The sequence below is a fragment of the Phalacrocorax aristotelis genome, chromosome 4 (assembly GCF_949628215.1).
Source record: "Phalacrocorax aristotelis chromosome 4, bGulAri2.1, whole genome shotgun sequence".
In the NCBI taxonomy this organism is placed as follows: Eukaryota; Metazoa; Chordata; class Aves; order Suliformes; family Phalacrocoracidae; genus Phalacrocorax; species Phalacrocorax aristotelis.
The window spans coordinates 40,397,146-40,417,381 of record NC_134279.1 but is presented as its reverse complement, the minus strand read 5'-3'; the positions used below and the strand labels follow the sequence as shown (position 1 = coordinate 40,417,381).

The following is a 20,236-nucleotide window of genomic DNA, read 5'->3' as shown; positions in this document are numbered from 1 at the left end:
GTGAGCAGGAAAACAGTTAATGTACTTTAACTGCAGCAAGAAATAACTGTTTTAGGTATTACCAAAAATATTGCCCCCTACTTCCTACATTTCTTATAGTAAGAATACGGAAGCAATATATTTCCTAGCAGGCTGTGAAGTATTTGTTTTTTCAGGTTTTTAGAAACAAGTTAGGCAAGCATTTATCAGCAATGCCGTAGGTATAGCTGTCTCTGTCTTAAGAATACATTAGACATCTGAGATCCCTTGCAGCTATGGGTCTATGATAATCAAAACTTATCTCTTGTTCATTGCTGATATATAAACTCTCAACTTTAAGAAGGTCATGTATCTCTGATAACCAGCTGCTGTATTTCAAATATGCTTTTTTCATCACTACCCTTCTGAGATGAGCTTCCCATGAACTGCTGCAAGAAGTAATGCATTACATTCCTTCCAAATATCCTTAATGTTTACAAAGGCTCAATAACACTTCACTTGCTAGTGTGCTAATGCTGTCATCTGAGATGTTTGTAGATATTGCCACCTGAATTTCCACATATATGACTGTATCCGCTTTCTGTTTCATTAAATGTGTTATGTTTTGACTGTGTGCTCTTTAGGGCAGGGTTTATAATTTAGTTTTTAATTTGAACAGTGCTAAGTACAATAAAGCCTCCCTCATCTGTGAACGTTAGCTGCCATGTTACTGCAAACAATAATGACACAATGTGCTAACAAACCAGCACAGCAGGGTGCTATGGGAAAGAGCAGATTAATTTCAATGCAACTGGCCACGTAGCAGAAAGTGTTTGCAGATCGTTTGGTGTCACTTTTGTCTGGGCTTTTTCCGTGGAAAATCCTGCATCAGCACTGTACGCTGGTGGTTAGTACACAGTCGTTCCTATTCCCTAAGAGAAGATACATTCTTATTTATCTGGCTCTTCCTGAAATAGCTTGTGGATTCAGGACCCAAAAAAAAGTCATTCAACTGCCCCTTCTGTTTAGCCTGGTTTTTTCATCACTGGTGGACTGTTTATAGCCACACTCTTCCTTGTTTTTATTTTAAACTTTTTACGGACTTTGTAAATTATTTGTAATTTGTAAAGTACCCACCAAGAAACCAACTTCACATTAACTGTAAAGGTTGATGATGATTTTGAAGGTATATATTGAGTATATTCCAACCTTCTGGTTCAAATTGATTATAATCCAGCCTTCACCATGAAGTGACTTGATCTCACGAAGCATCAACCAGCCTAAGGAACAGTGCTTTGGCTGGAGAGATTTTTTGTTGTTTGGCTTTGGTCACTTTGAAGTTGTAGAATTTCCTCTTCACAAAACCAAGATTCTGTAGATATCGCCATACTTCTCTTTCTAAAGCTCCTGAGACCACTAATATCTTTCGAAGTCTTCTGTTTAGATCACATCGCTTTCTACCTCTGTGAGTGCAGGGAGCCATCATGATAATTCTCTGCTTCCTATTTTTCTTCCAGCCATATGACAGTATCCCTGAATCCTATCTTACAGATTGCATCGTTAACCTAAATAGCAGCCGTGCTGGGTCGGAACGAAAGTCCATTTCATTTGGCACTGTTTCTAATGGGGGTCTACAGCAGACCTATGGGAGCACAAGAACATGACAGGCAACTTCACAGCTGCTCCCTTAGAATAAGGTCCCCAACTGCAAAGGTCTGTGGCTCAGAGACTTTCCAAGGCAAAAGTGATGCCTGTCTTAAAATAGCCTAGGAATGGGTTATATTACATTGTCCTACGCCTTAAGAAGAATGTCAGGGGTAATTTAAACAGATAATTCTGTATGTAATTTTATGGGCTATAATTAAGTACATTCAGGATCATTCCTACAATGCAAGGAGGTCCCAAAACTTCTTTTCACCACCGTGTCCCATAAAAATTCAAAAGGAAACATACGAGGTGTTCATTGATGAGGAAGTCAGCAAGACAGAGAGCTCTTCACTGTGGAGCCTACACGCCAAACAGAACCTGACTGCCAGAAGTACAGTATTTCCACAGGTAGTGAGCGCTCTTCTTGGAAAATGAAAATGGAGCACTCAGGAAATTCACTGATCACTATATAAAATTAAGAATTCTGAGTGGAATAAATAACAAACGTAGTTAACTGAGGCATTTGTGAGCAGAAATATCTGAAGATGAAACATGGTGATTAATGGAAAGCTGCACTAATGAGTGATGAAACCTGTTTTTTTCACTGTTACACATCAGTGAACTGGAAGAAGGAACTTGCAAAAAGGTCATGAATTTGGTGGTTAAGCAAACCTGGCCAAGGACAGTCTAACAATAAAATAGTTAAAATTACAGTTAACAACAATTAAGGTGGAACAGGAATATGGGATAGATGTCCATATATAATTCAGCAGTAAACATGTGACACGGAGAAAGCTAAGAATTAATGATAAGCCTGAAAAACCTTTAGAATACATACAAATATTAAAACCATGAGAGAAAGCCAAATGTCTCATATCTGTGTATATACAGCAAGATAATTCTTCTAGAAATGGATGAAAGAGGCATAACTTCAAAAAGCTACTATATGTACTGCTTTCAGTGAACCTTAAGCCAAGCAGAACACATGTATCATTTAAATACAGTAACTGTTCATTTCCCTGTGAAGTATATATATACTTATAACTGCAAAGACAACAAACATGGCCAAACATTGAAAGCACAAGTATCTGTTACCATACATACACACTTACCCACATGGTCTGTACGTAAATACAATATAACTTTCTTCATCAGTTCGTTCAATAAACGTAACACATGTGTACTTTTCCCAGTGCCGCATAGCTTGTTTGAACATGGCGCGCTGGGTGCCTGAAAGAACAATTGTATGAGAATAAATAAGAGACTTTTCTAACTCCGTCTAGTTCCTTAAAATCAGATTTTAGTACTAGGAATAGAGGCCTGGAAGGAGTCACTGGCTAATGAAGTCCTGTGTCTCAGCAGTCCCATAGACTGTCAGACTCCAATTAAAGGGATACTCAGACCATCAGCTCGTCATTAACATATATGCCTGCAAGGGGACCAATAGTGTCTGATGCACACTAGCAAACATAAAACCTGCAATAAAAAGCACAGCTACAGTATGCCAGAGGAAGGCACCAGAAGAAATCTAGTGTTGCTTATGTGCCTGCATTAGCATAATATTTGCTAAGCAATTTTGCAGATGAAATTAACAAGTGGACCACATTGCAGGGAAAAAAGAAAGACAGAGAGACAGACAGAGAGAGACACAGACAAAAAAGAAATTCAGGGTACCCTGGATCCTACCTATCCCACAAGAAGGAAGAAAAAAAAGAACTCTACAGCCTTCAAATCTGGAGATCAATGTAACCTAAGCCATGTAAACAGGCATACCACTCAAGGCATTTGATTTTAACAATGCTGCCTTGAACAGGGACCAGTCTCCACTTCTTTACATCAAAACCTTTCCGAAATCAAACGACCACCAAAAGGGGGAAATTCTTAATTTTGTACAATGCTAAGCATACCTAGATATTTGCTTTAAAAATGAGAAACAAATCAAGAAACAATCAAAACTATACTCTAGGCCAGAAGCAGGTAGGCCAGCCACAGAACACAAAGCCAGCATACAGTACTTCAGGTAGTATAGCAATGTAGTTTCATTGCCTGACAAAAGGCAAGGCTTATTAACTTAGAGGCAGCATCTGAGAATTCAGCTGTACTACTTCTGAGCTAGAAATACACGAAGGACTGTACTACTTGGCATGAATTTGCTAGCAGAAACACATCCACCTTGCAGACTTTTGCAAAGATGCATGTTACAGCATAGGATAATTAAAAACAAAATCAAGAATAACAAAAAAAAACCCAAACCCCCAACTTTTTTAAACTTAAAGACAACAAAACCTCATAGTTAAGAAACGGCAAGTTCAAATCATGTCAGGATCCTAAATATTAAAGGTTATTTCATCCCATCTTGCCCTTTTCTTTGGTCTTCAAGCAATATTTGCCAAGCTTTAGAATTTATCTTTCATTATGAAAAAGGTAAAATGTTTATCATGACATGCTTTCATTTAGTTTACTACCATTATTTCCGAAGATGGTAATCCTAAGCAAAGGTCACACCTGGTATAGTACTATGTAAATACCCAAACAAAAAGTCTGACTGTAGCTGTCAATTTGAAAAGAATGACTCTGGATTATCCATAACATATGCATACAATGTGTGGCCATTTGCATGTTTCTTTTGGTTCCCTGTGTTATTGTGCACAGTACATATGATGTTATTACACATCTTTTCCCATCCATCTTTGCTTTTCTCCCCCCCTTTTTGTTTTAAATTACCTCTTACATCCACATTGATACCGATCTATTTACATTTTTTCAGGGACAAAAAATGTTTTAAACTTTTTCTACAGTTTTCTGCTAAGAATTCTATATATTTTGAAGTCAGCCTTTCTTCTTGTCATATATAAAGTCTGTGTGTACCCATCTGAAAACCAAACTGAGGAATTACAAAAGACATCTGAGTCAATTTGTTGAGTGAAATCAGTTTGGCAGAATACATGTCACACCAGTTAAATTAGTTATATTCTTGTGCTAAATAGCCTGCATTTTTTTTGAAAAAAAAAACATATCTCATGACATGCTGTTACTTAGGCTCTTGAAAACAAACATGCAACAAGAAATATTAGCAAAAGAAAAAGACTCTTCCGTTTCTAAAACATACATATATATTTTTACTATGTAGCTTGCCTTTGGGAACAAGTTTTTGAAGTATGACTAATATTTTCAGAACAGATGTACTTCACAGTACAACCAACAGAATCCAACAGAAACCCTTCTATTGAATTCCATAGTGTGATTTGACTTAAAAAAAAGAAGAAGAAAAAGGCAACTAAGAAATTCTTATTCCTTCTCCCCATTCAAAGCACAAAGCTTACCAGTGAAATTTCCACCTATTACATATGGAATGACACCCCCTGGCCATATTCTTTCTGTTCGTGATGTAGCAGCTCTGGGAAATCGGTTTTTCTCATTTTTCCCTGAGAATTTTACAGTAGTTCTTCCTTTAGATGTATTATTTTGCTCAAAGCCTGTAATGATAATTAAAACACTGAATGAGATCACACACAAACACAAAAAAAGAGAACAATTATTTTCCAGCAGGTCAAAGTCAGATTATTTCTTTATGCCCTTTAAAAGTAGGACATTGCTGTTATGCAACAGTCTATCATTACTTAGCTTTCTGTGAAATGCTTGAAATGGTCTAAATCTTCATTTTTCAAACATATCTACAGTAACAATTTGCACATATATTTATCGACTTGAAGGCACATTGCATAACTTCATCTAAATGTTCTCATAATAAAATACTACTACTAATAATAATAATATAATAATCATATCATTACACTCCCTGTGTATTTTGTTTTAATAAATTAGGATTTTTCCAGCAAAGGAGGAAAGACTTTGGACAGACCCAAAGTAATCAAGACATTCACTGTCCCTTTCATTTTTGTTGCAAGACCTGGAAAAAGCAAGTGCATGACCACCCTTAAAGCACTGGACAGAAAGAAGTCCTTAAAGTATTATATTAGCTTTTATTATCAGGAATTACAAGGAAAAAGTAGATAAATTATTTGCAAAGTTATATAAACGTGGAAAAAGTCAGAGGGGGTCATTTTTCCCTCTGATTTCTGCCACCTGTAGCTAATAGCAGTAAATACATTTTCAGATTAAAATGTGACCTTCATTTTGACAGTAACCCTACAACACTTCAGGATACAAATATCACTTTTCATAAATAAGCTTTTGGAGCCCTATAGATAAGGATTACTCATGGCTGGCATTTCTTTACAAGACAAAAAAATGCCTGCTATTTTCAGAGATATCACCGCCATTGGTCCCATTACAGTCAAATCTTTCCCAAATCAGCTGAAACTTACTGCAACAACAGAAGAGGATAAGTATAGTTAGACAAGGATTTGCACACCATAATGAGGCTAGCCGTTGTCTTCTTAATCAATTTGTAAGTTAGTATGAACATTAGGGCAGCTGATTAAAACATATTACTTGAAAGGTGGTCAACAAATCCTACTCAGTGGGGTTTGAATTCTTATTCCTCGTTGAAGGGTACACCTTCCCTCTGTGAGTATCCCCTGTGATACCAGTTCCACCTAAGCGTTAAATGAGTATGTCAGGACTGGGGAGGATTCCAGGGCAGGATCATGGTACAGTATCTTGGCATAGCCCCGGGTTTGGGCAGCAGCAGAAGGAAGGAAAGGAAAAAGCTACAGCACAAGGCAGGGAGAAAGTTCTTGACGTGTGAGAAGAAAACCTGACTTTGTAACAATTAACACATAACTTATTATATCAGGAATGATATAGGAAACATCAGGGCTTAAAAAAAAACACTCAGGTAAAGCAAACAGCTTACCCTTGTATTAAATAATAAATAAATAATTAAATTAATTAAATAATAGATAAATAAATAAATAATAAAAAATCAGAATTACACAACAGTCTATAACACTGGTAGAAACTTCAGAGAAAAACTATTGTTACACTTAATATGCAGTAATTACTGAAGCCCATCACAGGTTAACACAGATGTTTTACCATTTAAGGTTATTTTTTATCAACTTTCTTTTCAACTTAAAGTGGTAAGAAATTTATGCCAAATTGCAAGCAGAAGACTACAAGAATTTTTGCAATACTAAAATTTAATTCTCTTATAAAGAATGATGATTATATATCAAAGCACACCCGCAAAGGCAGTTATTGTGTGCTGGTTAATCTTACAGGACATGCAGTGATGCATTTAGACTTAATGTGGTGTGGTTACAACGGAGTTTCACATATTTCCCTTTTTGATGTTGAGTGACGTCTCCTTGTATCAAATATGGCGAATAAACTCAGCCAGTATTAAAGGGGATTCCACTTACATAGCCCACAGAATTCAACTACATTCATACTGACACCAGTATGATTAGTATGCAAATATGTTTGTTCAGTGTAACACACCATAAATGCTTCAAATACAGTTGAATCATCAGAATGCACCAACTGGATCCACAAAAAAACCTCATAAAATTAGCAGCTGTGAAGCATAGCCTGCCTGTACTGAAAAGAAATTCTATAGGTATCAGTTGAACTCATAACTATAAGCACATCCGTATGAAAAAGCTAAGGCATCTTTAATACGAGATTTAAAGCTACATGTTTTAGCTTCCAGGTTTGATGTTGGAAACAAACCTCTAAGAAAATGCAACAAAGAGCTAATCTCATCATTAATATTTGTGTCCTATTTATTTTATAGTTTGTTTATGCCAATAGTAAAACAGAAAGGCTTTAAAGTGTTAAAGCGCTAACGTCATTAATGTTTATGACACATTATCATATCAGGCAATCTGCTAATTTAAACAGTGAAAATACCAGAGCCAAATCTTCTTATCCTGTCTATAAGCTGATAGAGGGCACCTCGTTTTTTTGACATCCCATATTCTGCAAAGCCACCTTTAAAAAGGAAAGAAAAGGAAAAAAAAGGAGTTTTACAAAAGTTGAAAACACAGAATCTTACACCTACAGCAACTATGTAGCCTGGAGAAATTAGAATACTACCCATAAACACTTCAGTGCAGTTTTTAAGGCAGTTTAACATTCTTCAATGACTCACATACAAATTCTTCAAGTATTCTTGTCAATGAAACAAAAACACATTTTAGGTGAAAAATTTTCTAATATGCATTCCAGAATGTAAGCCAACATGCCTTTGTTATTCAGACAAGTCATGACAATTACATCATCTAATTATTATTTGGAGCTTTTCTCTTCCTAGTGACCTTGACATCCTCAGAGTTGTATTGACTGACAACTAAAAGCCTTACTCTCACAGAAATTTCCTGAACGCCTGCCATAATCTTCTCATTTCAAAGGAGGGGAAAGAGAGAAAGCAAACACCCAAAGTTTCATAACAAACAAACAAACAAAAAACAACAAAACGGATACCAACTTATTATGGCTAATTTTACCATGAAAGATTTAGTTTTCTTTGTCAGCATGACAATAGATATCAAGGCACTCTAAAGGCTTTGAAACATCATATGCTGGTGAATATTGTGGTAAGACCTTGCAGGCATATACGTATCTGTGTCATTTCAGCAATCAACTAGCAAGACAAATTAAGCTATGAAGTAGTTGATTTTAACATTTATTGTGCCATTTACATAAATGCAATGCATTTCTAGGTTTACTGCATACATTTGATGCATCTGCCACATACTCCCTTCATATATAATCCTTCTGCGGCTACAAGTGCCTTTGCAAACACCAGTAAACCAGAAGAAGAAACACTGATAATACTGCACTAGTCAATAAATCATTGACAATTGTTCAGAATGTTTTGTGATTTTCAGAAGTTTGTAGTAGGTTGTATTTTAAAATTCAATATCTGTTATAGGATGAGAGAGTTTTCAAACTACTTTTACAACAGCCAAAGTAAAAAGATAGAAATAAAAGGAACTTTGAAAACACCAGCAACCACTAAAAAGACCTTTCCCAATTTCCCATAAAAACTTTCAATATATTTGTGGAAAATATATTTATTAAACAGCAACTTAAAATCATATTACAGATGAGAAAATTCCATATAAGGCAAGTGAGTTTGGGCGGCTGCTCAGTGAATAACAATGTGCCTAATTATTTGGATTACACTGTCACATAGTTGCTGGCTCCCTTGAGAAAAATTTTCCAAATTTTTTAAAACATTTTAGATAGATGAGGTAATAGTTCAACACATTCCTTTCCAACAAGTTACATGGTAACTGTAATGTACACTACAGAGAATATAACAATTCCATTCCTTCTATTGATCATCATTAATGTAATTGTCCCTCATGTTAACATTCATCTTATAAAAAAGCCATATAGCTAAAGATTCCAAACAAATATTTTAAAAAATCCTTAAAAGCATCACATACATAACAGAAAAAAATAAAGAATCCATTATTTACTTAAATAAACTATTATACTATAATTACTTTTAGAAAATAATATTAAACTATCATTACAATGTTAACACACCACCTGCATATTCCATTTAGTGAAAAACTGAATAAGAAAAGGGATCCCTTATAACTAATCAGTTTTATATGAATAATATACAGCCTTGCCAAGCCACAGTCTAAAAAAGTTTAAACAAAAAAATATATTTGCTGCATCTTCTCATAATTCAGGATGTAGAAGAAGAATGTTTTGGGCAGTTTGGACTCAATAATAATATACACAAAACCATTTCATCAGCTTTACTGTTGTTCCTGTTTACAATGATTACGCATACTGCTTGGACAAAATGGCAAATAAAATGACCGAGCCATGCTCTGAGGAGCTCACAGATTAAGCATCTGACACTGCAAATCCAGACATATAATCCTCACCAAAAGGAGTAGTCACATAACGTGAATCAGAGCCTGTAAGCCTCAGGACTTTTAATTAGTAGTTGCAATGTAAAATGCAACTCTGCAACTAAATCTTGATGGTTTAAACCCAAGTATCTAACACTTCTACTTGATGTCACCTTTAGTTTGTGAAGGTCAACAACAGAAAGTTAAGCTTGTACTTAACTGTTATTATGTCTGTAACTAAGGTAAAATATTGTTTTCTATTTTACAGACATTTTACGGTCCTTCTCCAGCTGCTACCTGATATAAATTGGTTAGTTGTTGGCAATTTACTCTTTTGGAAATAAGAGGTTGCAAACCACACTAGGCTGTGCAGTTTGCAAAAATAGGCTAAACTCCTAGTTTATGCATCAAAATGCTGTAAATTTAGAAAAATCATTACATATGTAAAGTGTAAAATTGAGTTCTCCAACTCTATATTTAGAAAAATCAAGAATGTTTAGGGTTCACTGAGAGCCATTACAAAATCATTAACTTCAGCAGAGTTTGCTCTCCAAAGTGCAGTCCCACCAACCATTGCAGTTGCACTGATTCCTCTTGTGCAATAAAGGTAGAAAAATTTGATGCAAATGCATAAGTAATCCTCAGTAGGATGACTCGATATCCTGAATAGGAAACTGTCCACAGGAAAATACCGTGCACAAATCTTATGACTTGTAAGGAAATAAAATTAAATAATAGAAATGTATATTCTTTCTGTGGCAATTGACAAAAAATAACTGTGCAGTTAAAAAGAAAAAAAAATAGAAAAGCAAGAAGAAAAAGGAAAGTCAGCAGGCCAAAGAAATCACTTGACTGCATCCACTTTAAGAGGAAATGACCGACCTTGCTCTCTACATTTTGTCAGCAAAACTAGCTCCTGAAATACCTTCAAAGCTAATTAAAACTATTTGTTTGGGGGAAAGGGGGGCAGGGAAACTGCTGACTCTATTAATATTTTAAAATCCAGTTTGATCTAGAAATGATCACAGGTGTTTCTGCCTTGAAAAAACAAGCGGCGTTAAAAGGAGATAAATTTTCAAGTTGTTATAAAAATAATCTAAGCACGACATCTAACTAGGAAGAGTAAAAATATTTAAAATATTCCCATACTAAAAGGTTAAATCGAAAATTGCACTTTGGTCTGAAAAACTCCTTTCTGATCTTTCCTTAAAGTGATTCTTATTTCCACATATCAGGAATCATCAAGCCAAGTAGTAGCTCAGTTCAGGAATATATAGAACATGCTTCATAGAAAATAAATTTCAATTATGCATTTATACATTTTCTAATAGCATTTTTTCCACACTTTTCCTAAGTAACTTGGCTTTTTCTCAGTTATGAATTTACAAATCAGAGCCTGAAAACATAGATATTTTTAGACATTAGACAGACATCCATTTAGACGTGGATTATGTTTTCGCTCTCACACATACGCATACATATTTACACATAAATAATATCTCTATCTATTTGTCTCAATACCCAACTGCCTGTGTTAATCAGACTGCAGCTTCTGGCATTAATGCACTGTATGTTAACAATATCAAATAAACATGTATTAAAATGTCAGATAAAGAGTTGCTTTTTAGACAAGGCAGATTCCAGCAAGGATGGCACGTTCTTGTGTTGCTTCTAGATCTGGTTACAGATCTGGATGGAAAGAGCAAAAGGAGGGATTGTAATCCAAGACTCCCAGTCTTGCCTCCAAGATTCCATGTATGTCCTCCATAGAGCATTTGGGCTATGCTATCAGGAACTTTTAGCAACGAAGGCAAAGCTTTGAACAATTTCCTTTCCCACATGACCATCTGCAAAGTGGGTGTATGGGTCCTACCAGCTTCTGCTCTTCAGTTCAATGAGATATTTTTAATCAGAAATGCCAGAATAAAATTAAAATTTTAGCTTTCCTTTTCCCCTAAAACAAATTTATACTTATTGTTTAATTAACTTTTTAAAGTGTAAACTAATATTACCCAAAACATTATATTGACTTTCTACTGTTAAAACCGAGATTGCCTTCTATGCAGAAGGGAAAATAAGGAAATAAAAAAAAAAACAGGAAAAATAAGTTACAACAAGCTTGAAATATCATACCTGTGTTATGGCCAAGTCTTTCGTTGGAGTGCTGCGTAAGGTCAATCGTCCTGTCAATTTGAAAGATTTTTAAGTCTTCATCATCTAAGGCAATATCTCCCCAAAAGACAGCTTTAAATAAAAAAGAGCTCAATTTAATTAAAGAATTTATTTAGACATTAAAATCAATCTGAAGACTATAATGCTATGCTACAACCCTTGGGAAAATATATGACATATTTAGATCACATATTTGCTTACTGACACATGTTTTTATACAAAGAGAAAACTACCTAGCAAAAGACAAATAATCTGTTTCAGTATTCTCCTAAACTCTTACGGTCCTTTTAATTTCTTTATACATTGCCTAAATGCAACATTTACATGTAATGTCAATCCATTAAGATATTTTCAGCATATGTGTTTTCTGTAAGTAAATACAACCGAGAATAAAAGACACTGAAACATGTTAACATTTGAACTATGAAGTCAAAACCTTATAGTACTGAAGAAATACAGCCTTTACATTTCCTAATTCTCATTTTCAGGAAGATGTTATGTGAAGTAATTTTTATTATGTTCCAGTCACTTTCTATATTACGTTTGCCTCACAGAATTATTATGTTTATCTGTTTTCTGTTAAACTGAGTGGAAAAAAAAACCCTTCATTTTTTATTTTCCTCTTGGTTTATTTGTATGCTTTCCTTTTATAGTTAATCTCACTATTAGGATTCTTTCAAATGCTTTGCTTGTCAAAGTTCCAGTCTCTCTTTCTTCTTTTTAACCTTCTTTGGCCTTTTTGGTGGGTTGTTTCTTCTCTCTTTTCCTGTTCTCTTTGAGATTCTCAGTTCTTTTCTGTTCAACTTTTGCATAGCTAACTCATCTTCCCTAAACTGCCATCACAACTCAAAGACATAGGTCCACCTTCAAGAATTTGGGCTGTATAACCTCCGACTTTCATCTCGGCCTGTTTTTGCTGAGATTTTATGCTGAGATCTCCCTGACAACTCAAACTTATCATTAAAGCTGAACTCAACAGGCCATATCCTCAACTGCTGTGAATGAAGTCAACAGAGCATATACCAATTAACATGAGCTGAAGTGGTTGTTTATTATCTTTATCCAAATTCTTCCCTTTCCCTCTCTTCACTGCCTCTGTCAATAGCTCCGTTATTTGTCCCCTCAGAGTCACAAAACCCCTGGGTTCAACCTTAGTGTCACTGTCAACTTTTTCCCCATTCAGGAGGACATCACTAACACTGGGGAAAGAGTTGACGACGACACTAAGGTTGAACCCAGGGGTTTTGTAGTTCCAAATTGCTTTCTTTGCTTCATACAACTAAAACCTTGTCCAAAGTCCAGCTGTTGCCAGATCATTCTCTCTGGCCTACTTCCATCCAAACTGATCTTAAACACTGTTGTTAACTAATATTCTTTTTCTCTCACTGTTCTTTATAACATGTCGTAGAGACCATCTATCAGATAAGATTTTCAGTAGTTTCATGTTGCTGCAAAAGTTAGCTTTTTCTTATTTATTGATGCTCACATTCATTAGTGTTTAATCAAATCCATATTAAAAAAAAATCTTTACTTAAGCAAAGATATATGTATTTCTAAAGAGCTCCCAGGTATTACATTACTTCCATCTCCATTTTTTTTCTTGAACACATGGCAGCTAAGAGAAATCACATTGAAAATGCCTTTGGTCTGCCTTGTAAAATACCTTAAAAAAACCCAAAATAACAAACCAACCACTCACACAGAGTTTCAAAATGAAAATCAAACTTTTCAGTTAAAAACCTAACCAACATCTTATGTCTTCCCTAAATACGGATATTTCCACATATATAATTTTTACACAAAAAGATAATGTTTCTTAGAAACCACAAGTATTTGAGACCATTTCTGAAACTGTTCAGTCCTTTCTAATACATTCCTGAACTTTCCTTCCAAGGGTCACTATTTCCTTATGTTCACACTGGGGACATATTTCCTCTGGCTAGCTTGCTCTCACCAGTGATGGCTTTTACCACCAGGTCAAGAGACAGAGCTAGCGGCAGCTCTAGATATTTTTTTTCCCCCCTTAAGCTTCTAGGACAAAGAACTCAAATTGCCAGGGTTTTGAACAGTGAGGGGAGAAAGTCCATCTGACTCAACTTAAATATTATCTATCATTACTACTATAAACACCTTCTAGAGGTTTCTCTTGGATGTCATTCATAACAGGAGCCACTTGTATAAGCACAATGAAAGACTGCAACTTTAATAAAGAGAACAGAAAATGGTAGGAGGAAGAAACTATTAACATTTTCATCCACAAGACATGATGTGCCCCAGCAGAGATCACACAGGCTGTCCACACCACACTCGAGGAAGTGCTAAAGCTTAATAGCTAGCCCATTTTATTTTCCTGGTAATATTGAGAGTTAACAGAAGGAAGGTACTGAATTAACAAAAGCTGATGCAAAAAATAACTCATTGACATTCGCAGGAATCACTCTGGTTTCAGTGTGTAACACTGATGTATAAATACGAAAACCCAAGGCAAATCAAACTTCAGAAATATAATAAGGTAGAAAAAAATGGTGGAAAATATCCACCCTATTCTTGATGATGCATCTTTATCACTTCACTGTGGTAACATTCACTTTGCCGTCAAAATACAAATAGCAAAGACTAAACCCTGTGAATTTGTCCGACATAAATGCATTGAATTTGTAAGCACATAAATACATCAGTGTTCAGGCAAGGTATAGTAACTTCTTCTGTTGGGTTAGAAAGGAAAACAAAGCAATGCTATTTTTGTTAAACATCTGGGCTGCTAGCTAGTTTTTTGATTAGGAACCAAGCACAAGGTTAAGTTTAACAATAATATAACCATGGCACTATAACAATAAGTGCTGATGCAAGTTTGACGAATTGTAAACAAGTAATCTGTGTGACCAATAGGGGCTAGGTTCTCTAATGTATTAACTAAACACGAGTTAACACTGAAGAAAGAAATATATATGTTTGTTTAAAAGTATAATGGAAAGTTCGAAGCTTTCTTCTGGTCACTGGTTTTTTTTTGATGCAAGGCAATTCTGTTTTGCAAAAAAAGACACACGTGTAAAAGACAAACATGATGACAGGAAGAAACCCTGATAGAATTAACTCATTTGACTTTAGCAACAATCTAATATTTGCCACTTTACTTTTACAGGAATAAACCTGTGATTTGCTGAATTCATTTCAGTGCAACTGGGAAAATATAGACCTAGGAAAAGAAACAACCGGTAACTGGATGCTGTTTAATTTCAATATAGCCCAAACAATCAGCAACTGAAATGAAAAAGGAACAGGTAACTGATTTTTTACAAACACACTGTTTTTCCAATGAGAGGTCTACACTGAATATAAATTTTGTCCTTCAAAGCCTGAAGCACAACCCCACCTGAATTATAAAAAAAAAAAAAAAAAAAAGGGTATCTCTCACAACTGTTAAAAGTATCCTTTAATTTTTGGAATGCCTGTGTAAATGTCAAACTACTTTGTAACTGGAGAAGACCATATTTTTATCTCCTGCCTTAAAATTTTTATGGCCTAAAACTATCTGAAGAAGTCACTCTGTATACTTCATCGTGTCACACACCAATCTTAACCTTACAAGAAAGCAAGCAGAGGATTGTTTGGGTATGCAAGGCATGATGTTAAAGACTTTGCTAAGAGCATGTTAGGATTAAGAGTTTTATTAGCCCCCTCTAAGGAACTTCTGACAGAATTGACCTGTTCAGCTCTGCACCTCCCTCATTTTCACAAATATTTAATTCATAATTTTCATCCCCAAAATTAATGAGAATCTGATAACCAATTCACTTAGCATTAAAAAAAAAAAAAAGAATAGAAGAACTTTCAAAATTATCCAAACGGAACTTTAATGTACCTCTACTTATTTCAGGTTGCTTCATGTTATCTCTTATCCTATCTATCTATTCAGTGATCCGGAAAACTTGACGTTTACAGGCAGCTTTTTCATTTAATATGAAAATGTAAGATTGACAATACACTTGGAAAACATCTGTTGAAAATCTGAGACAGCATCAATTACAGGGGAAAAGTATTTCAAATACCTTTTAGTATATATAGGATCTTAATAAAAAAGAAAATGGATCTTTTTGTCCAATACTTGATAAAGAGATATATACCCTGTTATACCAGATTTCAAGCAACTTTGGTTTTATTGGGGGGGTGTTATGTTTTATAAGGCCGCTACATTATGCATTTACACAAATTCAACAGAGACAGTACATGCATCAATTTCAGAAAGATGGACACAAACCGATTACACAGTAAAAATATGTTTTTCTGTAACAGTGGAGAAGGATTTATGCGGAGCTCTTAAAACAGAAAATACTTATCAGCAGCAGATGCAGTTCTGCTTCCACATAACGCAAAGCCCTTAGTCAAGCACCACCTTCAAAAAGGTCTTACTTCATTAAAAGACAAAACACTGCCATGCAAAGCAGTTGACTTTGCTACATGTAAACAGTCAGCTCACAAGCATGAAAACAGACAGGAAGTTAAGTAGGTTGTGAAAGATCTCTGCCATCCAGAGAAACACACCTTAATACAACCACACAAGTAATGTGACTGGAAAGGAAAAATAAGATGATCTATAAAATACAGGTCAAGCACAGGAACTACAGCTACATTCTACTGCTGGTAACAGGAACTATTATTGTGTCATAAATAATTAAGTTTCATCTGCATCTCTTCATTAATCTACTCTCCTCCAACAAGACCATCACTGCATCAGATAGCCACTATTCTAAAGGAATAAAATATGCTACTAAGGATAGGAAATAAACACATATAAATACATAAAAATAATTTTTAAAAATATATATTAAAACTATTTTAAGTATATGGATGTACACACATGGTATGAATCAATTAGCATGCACAGTTAGGACAAAAAAAGGCTTTCATGACTTTCTAGAAGATGGTTGGAAGTCCATGGAACAAGAAAGAAATCATGTGGTTAAATCCATGAGGCTGTGATATGCAGTAGGGTGGCTCATTCTGGGATCTGAAATATCAATTAGCATGTAAGTCTGCAAATATATATACAGGAGTATACTCCTTATAATCGCAATACGAAAATTATCTACATCAAACTTCTTCACAATTTATCCTACAATGACTAATTTTAAGACTCAAATCATAAACAGCCATTTTTATAAAATATATTCCTGATAGTATTCATACTGGTATTAGTAACCAAGCATAAAATGCAACTAAGTAAAGACTGCTGGTGTTTGCCCCTACAGCACAGCAGTGTAGCAGAAGAAAACCAGCTCTACCTTGGGATAAGTCAGGAGCACCCAGCTACCAAGGACAGCTCTAAGAGACAAACACGGCCGGAGACCACTACGATCCAGAAACCAGTTTCGTAACATGATTTGTTCTGACGACTGTGCAGGCTAAAAAAATGTTCAACTCGGGTACAACTTTCCCACATTTGGAAAGCTTGTGATAAGGTTAGGGAAATTCTTCCTTAGACTTTCTCAAACTGAGATATAAACTGTGATCAGCCACCCAGGTATTCTTTTGTTCTGTGAGCAGATGCAGAATTCTGACGGGTGATTACTCTGGTACTGAGAAGATACCAATGAATGGATTAAGACAATACTAGAAGACATTTTAAAAGCAAAGCCTCAGATTTTGCTATGCTACTGGGAGTGGAAAGCACAGGTTTATGCTTCATCCGCTTCACAGAAGCTGCCAAGAACGAACAACAAAAATATTAGAGTTAACTGCAAGGCAAAATTGAAACCTGAAGAGCTCCTTTAACATCCTTCAACGGGAGGTGGGACACCCAGCACTTTTCAAAGTCTGACCAGTAATTCATGCAGCAAGAGGTGCCAAAAAGTGCGTTGGCCAAGGTTCAAGGCAGATATTATCTAAACCCACAAGTGCAGTGGTTCCAATTAGCAGCCTTTTCTATAACTGAGTCATTGAGTACTTCCCTGTAACAACACAGCTATGTGCATTATAGTCTATCTTGGTGAGTCATTTTGTTCCATACAATCCATTCATGGCTTACATAACTGCCTCTAACGCTGAATGGAAAAAGGAAAATTTAGAGCTAAATGAGTAAAACCAATTTCGCCTCATTACAAGGAAGACAGCGTACACTACTATAATTAACCTGATTTTGTATTCCCACTGTTCAGTCTTTCCAAGATTTTCAGGTGCAATACACTTTTCTTTGAAATCATTAAAACGAGAACAAGACTGGGCAAATAAACAGCAAAAGATCTTACGTGCAACCACAAGCATAAGACTGCACTCTATGCCCTGAACTCTTTCTATCATTGTTCACCATGAATGCTACCTTCAGCCATAACAGTGTAATAAATTTCCGTGTTACCATACAGAGCTCACAGAGCTTTCAAAAGAAATTTATGAATTAAAATTGAAGCGAATTTCATCAAGTGTTTGATAATTATCCAAGTCGCCTTGGCTTTTTATTGAACAAAAACAAGACAGCAAAAAAGAAAGTTAAATAAAACTTCAACAACACTAAATAGAAGACCAAGGCAGCCTATTTTCACAGACACACCAAAACAAGAAATAAACTGCTTCATTAATTTCACCATGCAGCATTTTCAAATCTGAAAATGCTATTAGCAAGTGGTAGTGAAACCTCTTGATTTACTTGACAAAGTTCACATAGACACACCCAAAAAGGGATACAACACCCCTGACTGGCTCCTTTTATGTTCCTACTTACTGTAAAAGTAAATTACGTAAAATAGCAAGCTCACTGACACTCATACCAGTTCTATTTTTCAAGACTCCTGCTTCAAACTCCTAACCAGAAAGCCACCATTTTTCCCACTTCTATCAGAAAAGAAAATAATGATGGCAGAATACTTTAAACATCTCCAGACTGTATACCAGTTAGAAATACCTTCCTCCATTCTTTTGAATGTGGCATCTCTTGACAACAGCTCACATAATCATACATAAAGTTATCCTGAAATCAACTAGCTCATGTATGGCAGTGATATAGCGCTAGAAGCACAAATTCTAATGCAATTTACTCAAATCTTCAATGACACAGCTTCCCCATTGACATCATTACCTGCAACTCACCGCTGTCTCATGTCACACACTCTTAGAAACTTCCCCTACATTCCTCACGCACAATGCTTTTAGCTTCCTTCCTTCCTTTTACCATGTGTTCACATTTATAGGGAGGGTTTTGGCAAGGCAACATCCCTGTTGGGGCCAAGTTACACTTGTGGAGCCCCATCTGTGGTACATATCATTTCACTGGAGCTTCTTCACACTGTTCTTCAAACTCTGCAAGATGTTATTACTAAACTGACTGCTAGGACAGAAAAACAACCAGATATGACCTGACCATGGACATGAAAAAAGAAAGCTGTAGTGCCAAAGGTAGGTGAAGAGAAACAATTGCTGGAGAGGCATCCCTCATCCTATAGAACTAGCTGGTTCCAGACATCCCTGCCAGGCTGTTGTGGTTTAAACCCAGTCAGCAACCAAGCACCACACAGCTGCTTGCTCACTTCCCCCTGCTGGGGTGGGGAAGAGAATGAGAAGAGTAAAAATGAGAAAACTCACAGGTTGAGATAAAAACAGTTTAATAGCTAAAGCAAAAGCCGTGCATGTAAGCAAAGCGAAACAAGGAATTCATTGCCCACTTCCCATGGGCAGGCAGGTGTCCAGCCATCTCCAGAAAAGCAGGGCTCCATCACGCCTAACAGTTACTTGGGAAGACATCCCAGCGGAGAGCTACCAAGATGATCAGGGACAGGAGCATCTCACTTATGAGGAAAGGCTGAGAGGCTTGGGTTTGTTCAGCCTGGAGATGACCAAAGGGGCGACCTTATCAATACCTATAAATATCTGAAGGGTGGGTGTCAAGAGGAAGGGGACAGACTCTTTTCAGTGGTGCCCAATTACAGGACAAGGAGCAATGGGCACAAGTTGGAACACAGAAGGTTCCAGCTAAAGATGAGGAAACACTTCTTTCCTGAGAGGGTGACCGAGCAGTGGCACAGGCTGCCCAGGGAGGTTGTGGAGTCTCCTTCCCTGGAGACATTCAAAACCCTTCCTGGATGCGTTCCTGTGCCCCCTGCTCTAGGTCTGCCTGCTCAAGCAGGGGGGTTGGACAAGATGATCTCCAGGGGTCCCGTCCAACCCCTGCCATTCTGTGATCCTGTGAAGCACCATAACTCTGAATGTTCCCCCCTTCCTTCTTCTTCCCCCAGCTTTACATGCTGAGTGTGATGTCACATGGTATGGAATATCCCTTTGGTCAGTTGGGGTCAGCTGTGCCGGCTGTGTCTCCTCCCAGCTCTGTGTACGCAGTAATCAGATTGTACCACAGATGGGCTACAGGTTAAGTGATATGCAGCCCTGGGGCATGTCCCAAGTTTTTCAAAGCAGAAAACATCTCTAATACAAAGCAATACTCTCAAGGAAAAATTGAGTATTTGTGACACCCTTTATCAGGGTAAAATCTTCGCTTACCAAAAGGAACATTTGTAGAGCTTGATCTTTGTGAAAAGGGATACTAATTTGCTAGAGATATTTCTCCATGGCACAGCATAAATTTTGATTTATAGATGTCCATATCCTCTGAATTAAGTAAAGCTTTTACTTTGTTCTTAATTTGAAAGTAGTGACTGTTTCAATTCCTTTTTTCTGTTTTTTGAGGGACA

At 36.3% G+C, this 20,236-nt stretch overlaps 1 protein-coding gene across 1 annotated transcript in view; it reads right to left on the bottom strand.

Moving 5' to 3' along the window:
• TLL1 (tolloid like 1) overlaps positions 1 to 20,236 on the bottom strand; it is a 142,409-nt gene that overhangs the window by 69,504 nt on the left and 52,669 nt on the right. The window contains exons 2-5 of the mRNA XM_075091075.1: positions 11,523 to 11,633; positions 7,423 to 7,503; positions 4,929 to 5,081; positions 2,718 to 2,835 (exon numbers count right to left, since the gene is read on the bottom strand). Of these exons, the coding sequence (XP_074947176.1) occupies positions 2,718 to 2,835; positions 4,929 to 5,081; positions 7,423 to 7,503; positions 11,523 to 11,633 (463 nt within the window). The remainder of the gene's footprint in view (positions 1 to 2,717; positions 2,836 to 4,928; positions 5,082 to 7,422; positions 7,504 to 11,522; positions 11,634 to 20,236) is intronic.